A 17,050-nucleotide genomic window follows, 5' to 3' on the forward strand; every position below is an offset into this window, starting at 1 on the left:
AAAGTTACAAACTAGGTATTCTGTCTTCGATCTACTAAGTTTAAAACCTTTTGATTCCAAAGCTACTCTCCATGATTCTAATTTGATATTAATCCCCACTTGGGTCTCATCAATCAACACAATATCATCCGCAAAAAGCATACACCAGGGGACCTCATCTTGAATGTCTTTGGTTAATTCATCCATTACCAGTGCAAATAGATATGGGCCTAAAGTTGACCCTTGATGTAGCCCAACTGTTATCGGGAATTCATTACTTTGTCCCCCCACCGTTCTAACACTAGTCACCGAACCACCATACATATCCTTAACTATATCTACATATTTACTTGCAACACTTCTTTTCTCTAGTACTTGCCAAATTAACGCTCTAGGAACTCAATCAAAAGCTTTTTCTAGGTCAATAAGTACCATATGAAGGTCTTTCCCACATTCTCTATGCCTTTCCATAAGTCTCCTAATTAGGTAAATAGCCTCCATTGTAGATCTTCCCGGCATAAACCCAAATTGGTTCTCCGTAACTGTAGTTAAGTGTCTCAAACGGGTTTCAATCATTCTCTCCCATAATTTCATAGTATGGCTCATCAATATAATGCCCCTATAGTTATTACAACTTTGAATATCTCATTTATTTTTGTAAATTGGAACCACGACGCTTCTCCTCCATTCATCTGGCATTTTCCCTGTGCTCATAATCTTATTAAACAACTTAGTCAACCATACTAGTCCATGGGTTCTTAAGCTCATCCATACTTCAATTGGGATTTCATTAGGACCTTGTGTCTTGCCGAGTTTCATCCTCCTTAAAGCTTCTTTTACTTTGGACATCGATATTCTACGTACATAAGTTCGGGCATTGGTGCCTTGGTGAAAGGTGTAATCGTCCGAATCATAAGTGCTTGAAGAATGCTCATTTAGTAAACTAGAGAAATAGGTTTCCCATCTTTACTTAATGTCCTCCTCACAAACTAATACTTTACCATCTCCATTTTTAATACATCTAACATGGTCAAGATCTCTACTCTTCCTATCCCTCATTTTAGCTATCTTATAAATAGATTTTCCCCCTTCCTTTGTGCCCAACTTATTGTATAACTCTTCATACTTCTTTTCCCTTGCTTTTCTTAGCTTCATTTCTATCCAACCTATACCTTTGAAGATCCTCAACATCATTAGTTCCTTGCCATGTCTTAAAACTAGCTTTTTTATTCCTAATGGCAGCTTGAACCTCACTATCCCACCACCACGTCTCTTTATAAGAATGGAGCTTTTCTTTTGTTTCACCTAGGACATCTTTAGCCACTTTCTTAATACACATAGCCATCTCATTCCACATTGCATTGGTATCCCCTTTAAAATCCCATTTTCTTTGTTTGGCTACTTCATTAATGAAGGATTTCGAGCACTCTCCTTTCAAATTCCACCATCTTATTCTGAGATAGTTTACCTTGGACCTTTTATGGATAGCACTGCACAGCTGAATTCTAGCTTAATGATTTCCCCCCTTTTTTCCCTTAAAAGTTAAGCAGTTAACTAAGTTTGAGCTTAGTCAGTTTCCCTTTTTAATTAGTAATTGTAACAAGCTGTGAGTTAAATCTTAACTTGGTTGATTTTCCTTTTCCAATTAGGCATTAGAATAAGCTGATTAGCCCCCTCTTAATGCCCCCATTATGTGAAGAATAAAGTAGATCAAATTAAATTAAAAACAGTTGTGTATCAAGACATCAATTTGCAATCCATCTCCCCCCCCCAACCAAAAAAAAAAAAAAAAAAAAAAAGAAAAAAACCCCAAAAGGGAAAAAGGGGTACATCTATGGTTTTAAGGCATTCAAAGGCATTGTTTAGGAGTGATGCTTTACTGATCAAAGCGGAAACTTTTGGGGTAAAAAAAGAAGAAAACATATGATAACTTTGCCCTCAAGAAACCACTTTGTCGCCTAGGAAACGCTTTGACAACTATGCTTGGTAGAACAAAATTCCCCAAACCAGAAATCTCAAACCTAAATTCCAGCCTATTTAACCATTAGAGTTCTTTTATATTTTAGGAAAAGCATTCTGTTAAAACGAACAACAAGAAATAGCGAATTGTAACAGAGACAAAAACGAAAAAACACAGAGATTTAATCGTGGTTGACACACCAATGCAGTGTGCTACATCCATGGGCAAAGAAGAACTTTCTACTATATAGAAGAAGAACATAATGAAGATCTCTCAACCAATCACCAAAATGGCGCTATAAGAACTCTTATTGAAAACCCTAAAGTGGAATCCCAAATCTCTTGGGGATTGAGGTAGTCCGCAGTCTATAGGGAGTTAGTTTGTCACAAAGAAAATATGTCTTAGATCTTTTGACTGAGACTGGCATGCTTGCTTCTAAGCCTAGCGACATTCCTATGGACCCTCAGATAAAGTTAGGATGAGATGATGGTGATTTATTGGATGATGTTCATCGTTACAAAAGTTTTATTGGGAAACTATTTATCTTATTGTTACTCGTCCTGATATTTCTTATTTTGTTGGTATGTTGAGTCAATTTATGCAGTCTCCTAGGAAGGCTCATTAGGATGCAGCAATGCGAGTTTTTGATATCTTAAGAGTGCACCCGGGAAAAGGGCTTATCTATCGACCACATCAAAGTATGGACTAGGTCGCCTTTTCTGATGCGGATTGGGCTGGATCCGTCACTGATCGCCGGTCTACTACAAGTTATTGTACCTTGGTAGAAATCTTGTGACTTGGAGGAGTAAGAAGCAATCCACTATTGCCCAATCTAGTGCTGAAGCTGAATATAGAGCCATGGCCCAACCTGCTGTTGAATTAATATGGCTTCGTTCCTTATTAGAAGAGATGGGGTTCGCAGTTTCTGCTCCTATGAAAATGTTTTGTGACAATCAGACTGCCACTTACTTTGCTATAATCTAATGTTCCATGAGAGGACGAAGCATATAGAGGTTGACTGTCATTTTGTGCGTGACACAGTTAAGAAAAAGCTTATAGAGAGTCCCTTTGTTAGCTCTATTGATCAACTCGCTGATCTCTTCACTAAAACTCTATTTCGACCCAGTTTCCAGTCTATTTGTTGCAAGTTGGGCATGGGAGACTTGTATGCTCTAGCTTGAGGGGAAGTGTTGAAGTAATAGGTTGTTTTATTATTCACGTGAAGTCGTGAACAATATTATGCCTTGATGCTTGCTTCCTTTTTTAGATATGCTACTCTACTTTCTATTTCTAGTGTAAATCTTGCTACACAAGTTTTGAGAGTTTCTAGAAAGCATAGTTATTATTTTCTGCTAGTTACTAATTTTAGAACTTTCCATTTTCTATACTTTCTATTTTGAACAGATTTTAGGAGTTAGAATACTAGAAAATTCTGTCCATGAAATGTACTATTTATTTCTTTTTTAAAGGACAAGTTTCTTGTCACTCAAGTTGTATGCTAAGCACTTGAATTCTATGAATAAAGGAAGCTTGCAATTCTAGTTTTACTTATGCTAAAATCGCAGGCTACTTTTGTGGTTCTCTCCTCTCTTTTCTTCTCTCTTTTCTTTTCTCAAGGTGAAACACTGTTTTGGTTGTTTAAAGCTTGATTTCTAATAGGAAATATATACAATAACAACTCAGCCTAATCCAAACCAAGAAATGAGAATCTTTTAATTCCTTCCACCAAGAATTGCTAATCCTGCTTCTTTACTTCAGTATTAAGTCCTAACAAGGCTAACCACAAGATGCAAAATCCGAAAACAAGATAACTAAAAGTGAATGAAGTTCAAAAAACAACATATTTTCGTTGTATCATAATGTTACACATGTTTACTAATAACCTTCCCTCTTTCCATCCTTTTCATCCCCCCCCCCCCCCCCCCAGGAAAAAAAGAAGAAAAAGAAGAAGAAAAGAAAAACAGAATAAAATGATCAAAATGAAGCTATTTAATGTTTGCTAATGCAATCTACAGAATCTAACAGTATTGGCATTGCGATAAAACAAAACAAGCAATACATTTTAACAAGATACCTAGTAATTTATCCCCATGACCTTCTCCACGACACTCAGGAGACACAGCAATAGCAGCAACTTCTCCACATTTCTCTTCAACGAAAGGGAAAAGAGCAGCACATGCAACAATTTGACCTTCTCTCTCCACGACAATGAATGAGTCCAATGCTTCTAGTAGCTGATGAAATGGAGCACAAGATAAGAAAGCCTCTAGTCCCAGTTCCAGGAAAGATGACTGAATAGCAGTTGCTATTAGGTGTTGCTTAATCAGAATCTAACTACACAACTTATATCCAAAAAATAATTAAAAAGCGGTTAGATGTCAACAGAATAACGATGAATGTAGCAAAAACATTGCACTAACCTCTTCATCAGTTCTCTGAACCAGAGTTCCATTATCTTCCAGAGGCTTTATAATCTGCTTTATTCCCAGGATATCCGTCACTGCAGCTGCCCTAGTTCCTTCATAAAGATCACTGCGAAATGTGGATATGTAAAGGTCAGGCAGGCCTTCAAAAGAAAAGTGGGATGCGCAAAATATATTTACATGATGTTTGAATATGCCACAAGGGAAAAAAAAGGGAAGATTAGCACTAGCACTAAATCCCATGACTGGATGGGGGCTTTCCTAAGTACCTTTTGGACAATATTTTATTCGATTTGTTTCCCTGTGGGGCTTTTGCTCTTGCAGTCATTCTATAGATAATATTGTTTGGTGCAGAGATCCTGAAAATTGAAAGCGAGGTCTCGTAGGATGTAGCTTCTCTAAACTCCTTTCTCTTCTTTTTTTTCTCTGTTCTCTCTGTTTTTCTTATTTATTAACAAGCCATCAGAGCTGAAGCACCAGGGCTGCTCCATCCCTGTGCTTGGCTCTCTTTTCCTCTTTAGCTCTTAAGGCAACGGGAGCAGCAGAATCCAATTTCTAAGCTATTTCGGTAGCTGGTGAGGACTCGTCGCTAACAGTATTGGTGTTTTTCTATTGCATCAATTTTGAAGGTCTTCTACAGTTTCAGTTGAAAGGATACAGCACCCTATGCTGTTTTCTGACTTTTTTGGAGACTAGTTCATGATTAATGAAAAATAACTAGGTCTCTTATTTACGGCTATTGGTTGAGAACCTTTTTCGATTTGTGTCCATCAGTTACGTGCACTCAATTCTGAGATTTTCCTAGATTTCCGCCTTTTTATGCAAATCCTTTTTTTGAACAGAAGTTGCTGCTGCTTTTCTCCTCTCTTGATTGATTCCTCCTGACTGATTACTGTTCCTAGTGATGTTTTTGGCTACACCTTCTGGATAGAAGTGATATTTGTTATTTTTGGACTGAAATTTTATTGCGGATTGCTTAATTTAATGGTTGAATCTGAGTCTAAGACTACAGCTATTGAAGTGATGTCTTCTGTCTCTCAGCATATAAGTATATGACTGGGCAGAAACTGGAGGAACTGCACGCTTCCATCAGTAAAAGAAACTTGTTAAGAGGAGTATTAATTGGTCGTGGGCGACAAATTTTTTTTTGGGGGGGGGGGGGGGTAAGTGACATTTATACAAAGAAAACAGTACAAAGAAGGCATCCTCCTAGAACCCCTTCAGAAAGATGGGTTAGGAGAATGACAATGAGGGGCGTTCCCTCCTTACCAGTATCCCAGGTAGGAAAATAAGCCCAATTACCATCTGTAATAAACATGTGTTGCTGCATCCCTTTGAATCAAATCAACTAGCTCTTAGGGAATTGTATAAGATTCCACCACCCTTTCTTGTTGGCTAAGCTGAACCTTCATCATGTAATCTGCTGGCTGATTCTGTTTTCTCCATACATGCCTAAATTCCACCTCAATAGCATAGCTGCCTCCTGCAAAATTCTCCCTTCTATATCTTCACACTTCCAAGGCTACCAATTTGCTTGATGATGATTATAATTAGTTGATTTCTACTTTTGTATTGGGAATTTTGGATATGGATGTTTTGTTATATTTGGGATTTGGTCTTTAGATTTTGGATATATGTGGGGTTGTTTGCTTAAATATTTAGAACTTCGTATTTGGATATTTGGCTATATATTTTGTTTCATTTTCTTCTTCTACTTCTTCTATTTTCATGACACTTATTAATTGTTCCATTGGTGCATTAAAAACGATGGTTTCTAACTCAATTTATAGGTTTCTTCCTAGGTCTTAGATTTTAATTTCCTAATACTAGACAATGGCAGATGAGGACATTGCTTGGAAACATAGAGTCCCTATGGACGTAAGAAGACAAAGTACAAAGTATAACTACTGTGGTAGAGTCATCTATGGAGGTAAAAGAAGGTTCAACAAGCAATACTTGGTTGGAGGTTACGTAGATACACCCAAGTGCCGCCAAATCCCCTCAAGGAGCAGGAAGCTATTGCTGAAAACTTGTATCAAGTGGAGTTGGCTAGAGCTCAATGACGTAGAGGAGCTGCAGGACCTGGTGGAGCTGGTGGAGGAGGTTGAGTTGCAGGTGGTGTGGTGCTGGTGATGTTTAATGAAGGTATGTTGTCTACTTGTTTTGCTTAGGCATCTATGTATTTAGTCCCATTACATCATATCTTGATTCTTGAATTCAACTGTTAATGACAATAATTCCTATGTGTGGTTTATAGTATGTCGGATGACTTATGGTAAGCTAATGTTGGTTCTTTTATTATATAAGACATGATATATTTAAAATGAAATAGAGTGTATGAGATGTACACTAAAACTCACTTAAAACGCCTTGAATGCCTCAAAAGCACCTTAAAGGGTGTTTCGTTGCCTCAACTGGCCTAAACTGCCTTGCATTGCCTTGTCACCATGACAACTATGTGTGGCTGTGAAGTTACATTTTATTAGGGATGTGATTGTCAAAGGGTTGGTTAATGTGGATAAGATTGATACCTCCATTAATCTAGCAGACATTATGATCAAGGTGGTACCTATTAGCAAGTTCAAACATGCTTTGAACATGCTGAAGGTATTCTTTATTTGATTTATTATTTGTTTTGTGTTATTTGATGATTTCAGTGTTTACTCTCAGGTTATGCACAGCCAAACATCAGACTTAAGGTGGAGGATGTTGTAACTATATGCTTTCTACAGGGTAATTTATGTCTTTCCGGCATAGTTAGGACTTAGCAGTCTTATGTATTTGTTTTTAGGGCATTTCTGTCTTTTCTCAGTTTTGTATAAATACCCTCTTTAGGGTTTTATCTTCATTATGTTAAGTCGATGATTTAGAGTCTGGTTTTGGTCTCTGTTCTTCCTCTTCTTTGACGGTGTTCAGGTTAAGGGTCTCTTGAAGCACTCTCTTGGATTCGGCTCTCATAAAGATGAAGATCTGGTCTTCGGTGAAGCTAGGATGATGGCTATGCTTGGTGTCTTCCTTCGCCTAGTAAGATTACATCAGTTTGAAGGTTTTAATAGGTGTTCCATCAGTTCTCTTTTTCTGTAGGTTGAGTTCTTGGTTGAGAGCAGGTTACTGAGTGTCTAGATCTCTTGTAACCTTTACTTTGATGTTGGTTAGTGCATGCTTGATGAGTCACCGTACTCATCCTTGGATGTAGGACATATTGTCTGAACCAAGTAAAAATTTATTGTCACTTGTAGTTGCTTGTTTATTTTATATAGCTGTGCATATTAGGTTTAATTTCTTAAAAAACACATTTGCCAGTCTATCACAATGAACAGGGCCTGAATAACACGAAACATACAACAGCTAAGATGTGTTGATTGACACGTCATGATCAAAATGTAGCAGGAGGATATCACAAATGTGCAAAAAAAAGCTCTGAAGAGAGAGAGAGAGAGAGAGAGAGAGAGAAAAGGGACAAGCATTTGAAGCTAGTAAATGGATAAAAAAAATTGGGTACATGAATTAACAGCTAGACTAGTGGAAGCAAATCAGGATTTATCAGAGAATTTAATCAAAAAAATTGATTACTGCTTACCTAGCCACCATAGTCCCCATTCCATCTCTTTGAAACAACTCTAATAACAAAGCTCCACCAATGGTGCCATCTAATAAATGAACTCTTCGAACACCACCCTAACAAAAAATGAGGTTAGAACTAACATCAACAAGGTCATTATCAAATTTAATTGGGTAAAGCACAGAATAGTAGGCGTAGGAGTGTGGGCATGCCAATAATTGCAAATAGACAAGCATCGCACTAACTTATCTCTCACAGGCAGGTAAGGTGATGCAGTTCGTCCATAGGGATACCCTCAAGCCACAGGTGAGATCTTTCTCCACACCAGTTCTGGAGTAGCTTAGGCAGGTGTAGGCCCCCCCCCCAAAAAAAAAAAAAAAAAAAAAAAAGAAAAAGAAAAAGAAAAAAGAGGAAGTAGATAAAGGAAGAAAAACCCAGCACCAAAACTGTTGGCATGTTTTGGGGCTACTTAAAAATCTACTTGAGTCTTTAATTTTGAACTGTAATTCTAATGGGGGTATTGACAGTAATGCCTTGCTGGGAAACCTAAGGCTGCGTTTGTTTGCAAAGGTGGGGTGGGAAAAAAAAACATGTGGGTCCCATGTGTAGTGGGGTGAGGGAGAAGGAAAGGAAAGGAAAGGGTTTTGTGGAAAAATGATAGGAGTGGGTCCCACTTTTTACTTTTCCCAACTTTCCCACAAAGTCCCATCAAATATGTGGGGTTTTAAAATGGCATGGGGTGGGAAAGTTGGGCTGCCACATCAGCAGACAAGTTTCCTTGATTCAAGGAAACTTGTCTCCCACTTTCCCACCCCAAGCAACCAAACAATATACCATTTTGGGATTTAAAGGAAAAGTAAGAAATCTACACGTTTTTCAAGAATTTTCCCACCCCTTTTTTCCCACCCCATCTTTATTCCAGCAAACAAACGCAGCCTAATGGAAGTTTGGGTCCTAGCTTCTAATTAGAATCCTACTATTGTTCGGAGTCTTAACTAGACACTGAATTTTTGCTGGGTCATTAGGCCATACGTGCAGCTCTTGAAAGCCAGCAAAGATTTGCTAGAATTTGTTTGAGCATTCTCAGCTTTGAGAGATATATTCTCCTCCTAATTCTTCATGGAATATAAATAGGTAGCGCCAAATCTGCCTATTCAATCCTCTTGAGAGCCGCTGGAATTTCTTCCCAGTCCAAGGTCTCCTTCAACCATTCAAACCGCAGTTCAAGATCTTCCTTGAACGGAAAGTTGCAACATCCCAAACCTCAGTTTTCTTCTTCTAATCCTCTCTGTAATGCAGATTCATTCGTCCACAAGTTGAGCTCTGACACCAAGTTGTTAAGGTCCTAGTTATCTTAGATGAAACTAACACACTCAACAAAGACAAGTACTCATCCACAGCATGCACAAACAACGCAGGACAAAATAAGAGAATGGAATGCTCCTTTTATTAACAGCAAGTAACCATTACAAGAACTACAGCTCAACTCCTGAATACCTCTTCCCTAACAATTACCCAAGAGCCAAGCTCTCCCTCCGCTAGCACAGCTTGCCCTTCCAACTTTCTTCCTGCCTTCTTTCTCATCCCTCTTCAATATAACACTAACATTCCTAACTACCTGCCTCCCATTCTTCAGTCCTTTCTTTCTACGTGGATCACATTCTCTGTATAGTTCCTGGCCTGCTCTTGTGTGCATGGGTGTGGCTGCTCCCCAATATTTTCTTGCAACCTGTCCCTGCCTCTAACTGAATCCGTCCCCCACATGTCTAGATGGAATGATTCCCTGTAGCCCCTCCTTCTGCTGCGGGTGTACACCTCAGTCAATATATTTCCTTCTCATTGGGTCTTACAGGATCTCGAGATGGGAAGACAACTGGATGAAGTAAAGTGCATGGTGGTCTCTAGCTACTTATAGGGGTTCCCACTCTTCTCCAGTTGTTCCCTCCTCCTGTTCATCAATTGCAGTCTACTACTCCGAACTTGTGCTAATAGCATTATAGAAAAGGGCATCCCCCCTCCCCCCTGATGTAACCAGGATTGGCCCTCTAGGCCAAGGCAGAAAGGAGGCCCAAATCAGCACCCCCCCGGTGGCCCTAAAGGGTGGCTGAACCCTATAAGAGGCAAAAATGACATTTCCCCACCTTCCAGCATATCTTTAGGAGCCAAGATCTACTTTTTGTTTTCATTTAAACAAGTGGTTAGATTCCTGGTCTGTTTAGGAGTCCTAGTTGGAACTCTATTCTCAATTGAGTTCCTTCTCAGAATGGGAAGTTTAATTTTGCAAGTCTCTAATTTTTATGGAGCTCTAATCAGAACCTCTTTTAGTTGTGTGAGTAGAGTCTTAGTATGGCAAGTAATTCCACTTCAAATTTCTTGTTGATTCCAAAGTAGTCTTTTTTTTTTTTTTTGGTGGTGTATGTGTGTGGAGTAGTGGGTTCCAAGGAGGAACTCCAAGGTTGAGTTGATTAAGGTTCTGAAATTTTCCAGCATTCCTCTCATCTTCAAGCTTGTGGCAGCCTAGATACATTTCAATTTCCAGCAGTCATCAAGTGTCAAGTCTATCCCTAAACAAGTCCAATCCCCAACCCCTTCCCTACCCTAATTCCCTTCATCCCTCGCACATACCTCCTTCCCTATCTTTCTTCCTAGAGGCAGCAGCAGCCCCCTCCCCAAGCTAAAAACCTAGTATCCCCCCTTACCCTTCATCCCATTCCCCTCCCATTTCGACACCCCTTCTCTCTCTAATCATCCTTCTAGACACATCGCAGCCTCACCCTTTATTAGATTTTACTAAAACATGCACTTCATCTACTCCATCTAAACCCTAGAAACCCTAATCCATTTGAATCCCTATATCTACCTTATGTTTCACCCAAAACTCAAACCCTTTTAGGATACCTTCTCCTGCCCCTCTGTACCTTCAATCCTAATCCTAACCCTAACCCTACCATAGAAACCCTAGAAATCATAAAACCCTAAAAACCATAAACCCTAGTAAAGGAATAATTCTGCAATTAAGAAATGTCTTTAAACAGAATTATTTCTTCTTGTTCCAGTCCCAATACAGCTTCGCCAAACCTAACTTGCCCGCCACTCTTAACCCTAGACCACCTAACCCAAGATCCAAGGTTTGGAAGTCAAATAAGCTGAACTGCAAGACTTAATTGATCACCCACAGCTGCTGCCCACATCTGGAAACTTGATTACAGAATTTTCAAACCCTAATTCAGCTTAGAACCCTAAGCCGCAGGGTATATTGGAGTATACTTAATTGCTGTCCATCAAAATTCAACTGAGGTCAGACCTAACAAAAAGATTAAACCCTAAGTTACTGCTGGTTCCATTAAAGAAGAACCTGAAGACCGGCCCTGGGATTCATCACATTTGTTTCCCCAATTAGCAAAAATCCGTAACTCATTTTTTGTTCTAATAATTTACCATTAAATAAAATAAGTCATCCACTTATTGTTCACTTTGGTGTATGGGGTTTGGATTATTGTGCTTCCTTCTTTGGTCATCATGGGTTTGTTGTATTGTGCTTCCACAAGGGTGTATATAATTTAGCAAAGAAGTCAAGTGTTTCAGTGTTGTCAGCAGTTCACAAATCTTTAAGACTCAACGCTGTAACAACGAAGGACCCTGGCCCTTTTTCCTGTGGCCCTCCTGGAAGGCAAAATCTGACCAGGGGTAAATTGGTCATTTCCCCCTCTCTTGTGGGATCCTAATGATTCTTATTGGATACAGAATACTGTTAAGAGCCCATACCTACTTCTATATTTGAATTTGAGTAAGCCATTCATTAGTTATGGAAGAGTCCAGTCAGGTTAGGAATCCCTGTTAGAGAGAGATCTCCCTAGTTGCACACTTGCACTCCACTTTCTACAAGGAGTCTAGGTCTACTCTTGTTTTATAATTCAAATAATCCTAGGATGAGTTATGCAAGAGTCCTTAGTAAAGCGGGAGTCTCGAGTCAAGTAGAAGTTCTTCCTTATTTTGGTTCCCAATTTGGAGTCCAATCTTAAAAGGGATTCCTTCTTAATTAGAAGTCTAAATGTGTTTGCACTTTTATTTAAGAGTCCTTGTTTATTTTCTTTTCCAATTTGAGTTCCAGTAGAAATCCTAGTTTGAATCACCTTCCAATGTTAGAGTCCTAGACTAATTTTATTCATATAAGCTATAAATATAGCACCAAAGCCTGTAAAGGGACAGATTTGATGAATGATAAAATTTGAGATTTGGTAGGTGCCAAGAGTGGAGTCGTGGGTTTCCCTAGGAGGGGAGACTTGTAGCTGTTTTGCCTGTTTGTGTTTTACAGATTCTGCAGAATTGACTATTCCTCAATCTCCCATTATCATCTTCAAGTATAGCCAAGCTCCACCCCAGGCCCCTATCTTCTCTCTTCTTCCCCCCCCCCCCCCCCCCCCAAAAAAAAAAAAAAAAAAAAAATCGCAACCTTCATCTTTCCCCCTTCCCCCTAGCTTGCAGCAACTCTTCCCCATCCCTAAACCATAATTCAATCCACCCCTCCACCCCTCTTAACCCTTGGAAGACAGAATCCCTTCTTGTTCCCCTAAATGCTAGGCCCCATATCCTTTTCCTTATTTTCCAGAATTTTCTGGAATTGCCCGACTTTTTCTAAGACCTAAAATTTGATGTCAGATGGGATGTGGTTAACAAGATACTTGTTGTCAAGAAACTTGGTTTCTGGGATGGATTAGAAGATCAATTAAAACTTGCAGAAGCAAACATAGTTTGTATGTAGAAACATCGATAAATACAGAATTTCAACCTGAAGCAGGTATTAAAGAACGTGAACGACAGCTTCAATCAGAATGTCGCTCAACACCAACCTAACTAGAAAACCTCCTGGGCTTGTCATGAAGTGAACTAGACGGACAAAAACAGTTCCACCGGAGTTTAAATCGCACATTAAACTGGGATCCCACAATGGAGGAAGACAGCAATAGCAGCTTGCAAAGCAACTTCATTATCAAATTATTGTCCAATAACAGAAACCACCCCACCCATGCCCCATCTCCCAACCCCCCACTCCCATATATATAAGACTAAAAACAACCGGATGGACAACCAGTCCCATCTGAATTTAGACCACACAATAAACTGGGATCTAACATTGGAGGGAGGAAAATGCAAAGCAAATTTCATTAATCAAATCTGTTTAATAATCCCCTCCCTTGCAACCTTATATATGAGACTAAAACACGAACTCCAATACTAAAAAGGAAAGGCATAATCCAATCCTTAATTTATTAGGTAACCTAATATGACTAGGAAAGTGGAATAAAAATGGGAAATAGAATCAAAATAGGAGTCTAAATAAACTAAAGAAATAAAGTTCCGTTTTCTTACTTTGTGCCCATATTTTAGGCCTATTAATGAGCAAACTACAAAATTAAACCCATGAGAACAAAGTCTCAATACATATATGATTTAACCCCCGAAATATTCCTAAAAAGAAAGTCCAATTTGATGATGCATTAGCAGCAACCCTGGTTTGTCAACTAACAATTCTGCAACCCCCACACCAATTCTCAGTGGATATAGGTTGATACGACTTTTGTGGCAAACTCTGCCTGATTTGATAGGGAAACATGCTTTAATGTGACTCTCTCTCCTATTTGGATGGAGCACAATTTTGGAAGATAATTTCCAGCCCAAAAATTCTTCATCAGATTTTAGATTCCATATTATCTCATATCGGCAAAATTCTTAAGAGACACGTTGTTACTATCTCCCCAAGGATCAAGCATATTGATATTCCCTGGGCCTTCCCCCTTCTCTCTTAACTCCCACCCCAATTGAGAATTCCCTTAGTTGATATCATTGTTTTCTTCTCATGACCCCTTGGGACCCTTCACACTTGTTCTCTCCATTTGGAAATTAATGAATCTATACTATTAGCCCCAAAGAAGAGAAAACGTTAATATCATTTACTGAAATTTGAAAGCATATTCTCATGTATATACAGGAAATGAAAGGAGTGAGAACAATGTTCAGACAACAGTCATGTGAACACAAAAATAAAATGCAAAATACCATTTTATTATAGGCTTACTCTGCAAACAAAAGCTGCAGCAGCCAGCTCTGATAAGTAACCATTTAATCTGCTCAACCGTTCCTCACCTCCGATAGCAAATCCTTGTTCCCCAGACCATAGTCCGTTCCCATTGTCGAAACCAACACCATTATGAAATGCTGCAGTATTTTTTCCACCGAAGCTCCCGTTTTGATGACAAGGACTCATCACATCAGAATCAAGATATCCAGATCTAGAGATATCTTCTTCACAAACAGCTTTTACATAGTTTGCAGCTATTTCACTTTGCTTAGCTCGCTTGCGAATCAACATGTCTGCATCTTGTAGGGTCATGAAACGAATAAGCCGTCCATTTTCATCTAAGATTGGACCATCTACAATGCAAATGAGTTTCTCTGCCCCAATAGCTAAGGCACAAGCAGTAGCAACTTCATACGTGCTGCAACATGTAAAAGCAAAAGCATGAGAGAGCACCAAACAGTTCTTATTTGCAGAATTCATTGTTCAAAAGAGAACAAACAAGACCAGGAACTTGGCTCAGCTGTGATTGTTAAGGAGGAACAACCCACATAGCTCACGTCTAAAGGAGAACAAAAACAAGAACAGGATTTGGGCTCAGTTGTGATTATTGAGGAGAGGATAATCCACGAAGTGGTTATTTTAGAGATTTGGACTCAATCATCATAAACAAAGAAGGTGATATACAGGAAGGACGTTGCGCAAAGAATAAAAAGGGAATTATGTGATTGGCATATTCCTGTAAAGCCTAAAAGAAAATCCCAAAGGACTTCCCCCTTTCTAGGCCCATTTGGCTCCTTGCCCTGTCCTCCATTTGGTACCGCTGCAGACAGACTCAACCCTGGACCTTGAGTGTGCCTGGATCTCTTCCAGCTTTGGTGGCTCTGAGATCGTTGACTCCATCAGTGAGCTCATCTTCAGTGCCTGTATTCTCACTGCTGGTTAGAGTGTAACCTTCGGAATAATCCCTCAAATCTCACCCCTCTTATGCTATTTAGAAGGCCATCTGTAAGGACATCAGTCTCAACCTACTTCTATTGTCCCCAAAGCCCTTGTAGATTCCCCAAGGAACAAACATATTGTTCTCACCTGGGGGCTAGATTCTTCTATTTTGTCTCAACCATCCCATTCCTAGCTGCAATCCTGCCCCTTTTCCTTTTCTCCTCCCTTTCCAGGTTGTTTAATACTTTAATATAATTATTATTCATCCCCTCCCCCCCCCCCCCCAAAAAAAAAAAAAAAAACCCTAGGACTTTCATGTGATTGGCAATAATGTAATTGATGTTGGGCTGTTAAGATGTGTCATATAGATAAACTAGAAGTAGGGGAGAACAGGATGTTGAGATGAATGTGTGGGAAAACTACGAAGGACAAAGTAAGGAATGCCCATATTACAGTAGAGACGGGATTAGATCTGATGCCTTATAAGCTGATTGAAGGCAAAGATTTGCATAGCCAACCCTATATAATTGGGATAAAGCCTTGTTGGTCATTGTTGATTAGCTTAATAGGATTGCAGGAATTAAGAAACAGAACCAGAAAAATGGAAAATCTGATAACCTGAGTGAATCTATTCCAACTGGGAATGCTCTAGAACTGCAAAATCAATTCCAATGTTTTAAGAATCAATACAGAAGATAAAAGGATTTTTTTTTTGGTGGGGGGGATTCAAAAGCAAAGCAATTTAGAGTTTGAAAATAAGTTTTAGTAGACCAGAACTAGGAAACCGGGACTTCAACTAGAAATTTAAAATAGGAACTGAAACTGTATCAAGAAAACTAGAAACACAAACTGCATCAAGATACAGAGAATGTTACCAGTAAACAGACTTTAAGATACAAAAGAAATTTGAAAAAGATATTAGAAAGACCAACAAATCCACAGTTGAGATATCACCTGCAAACACTTGGGCATAAAGTAGAAACACGAAGGGAGATAAAACACCAAAAAGGAATATAAGATAATAGGAGAGTGGGGCGGGAACAAGGTTTAAAGTATCAGTATCATACTATTATGTATCATATCAGTCAGGTGATTTAAAGATATGAATCATATTGTTTCATATCATATCGAATGGTGCAAAAACACATGAAGATTGTCAAAATACATATGGAAACACGCTTTGGAGCAACAAACAATATAAATACATAACGTACAACATGTATAGTGCATAATCACTGAAATGGAGAACAATGCATAACTAGACTAGAGACCTTCAACGATTTGAGTACAAATCCTAGTAAATAATCAAGTTCCATGCATAAAAAACAAAGTTTCACCAAAATGTATCGATTTGTAACAAAAAAATAAGACTAAACCATGATTAAACACAAACTTCAAGCTTTTACAGAACCTACTTTATTTTAGTGAAATCTCCTTCTCTGACATCTCCTTCAATTGCTGATCCTGTAAATAAAATCATGGTCTAACAATCGATGTGAATCTGAATCGGCTTACCCTTTTTCGGATTGCTTACAGACCCACGCAAATATTTGAAATCTCAACCCAGAGGCACAAGTGGCAAATCTGATGAAAAAGTGGATAACTAGTTGCAGATTTGCCACTTCCAAATCATATTCTTGGCGTTGCTTACAGACAACACTCTTTTCCCCTCCCCCCTTCTCTCCCTTTATATTCTTGGCATTGCTGTCTTTAATATATTTCTTTATTCATCCCAAAAAAAAACCTAGTTGCAGAATTGCAAATAAGCTGAAGTTTATCATAACTTGAGAGCAGTTGTCTGAGTTGCTAAATAACTTAATAGAAGATCAACATGTGGGGTACAGAGGTATTTGAGAACTGAAACTCTCAAGTGGAATTGAATTGAGTAATACCAATGACTTTTAAAGGTTTTCTGTATTTACAATTAGTGACCTTACTTGTAAAGACTATCTTCTTCAACCTCCGATTAGAAGAATAGAGAACCCAGAATCTAAAGATGGATATACAACAAGCTTTTGTGGGGAGAACAACTTCTATAGCTGTCCAATGAGGCTGAAATTAGGCATGGAATCAGCATTGTCTGCCCCACAAATTCCTCCCAAGCAGCA

At 38.8% G+C, this 17,050-nt stretch overlaps 1 protein-coding gene across 1 annotated transcript in view; it reads right to left on the reverse strand.

The window, feature by feature from the left end:
- The window catches only part of LOC149016885 (putative amino-acid acetyltransferase NAGS2, chloroplastic), a 68,941-nt gene that overhangs the window by 3,243 nt on the left and 48,648 nt on the right, over positions 1–17,050 (reverse strand). The window contains exons 5-8 of the mRNA XM_089151150.1: positions 14,001–14,421; positions 7,943–8,040; positions 4,360–4,471; positions 4,014–4,173 (exon numbers count right to left, since the gene is read on the reverse strand). Coding sequence (XP_089007276.1) covers positions 4,014–4,173; positions 4,360–4,471; positions 7,943–8,040; positions 14,001–14,421 — 791 coding nt within the window. The remainder of the gene's footprint in view (positions 1–4,013; positions 4,174–4,359; positions 4,472–7,942; positions 8,041–14,000; positions 14,422–17,050) is intronic.

Source organism: Hakea prostrata, chromosome 4, assembly GCF_041222555.1.
Source record: "Hakea prostrata isolate BN-2017 chromosome 4, UWA_Hpros_2, whole genome shotgun sequence".
NCBI lineage: Eukaryota > Viridiplantae > Streptophyta > Magnoliopsida > Proteales > Proteaceae > Hakea > Hakea prostrata.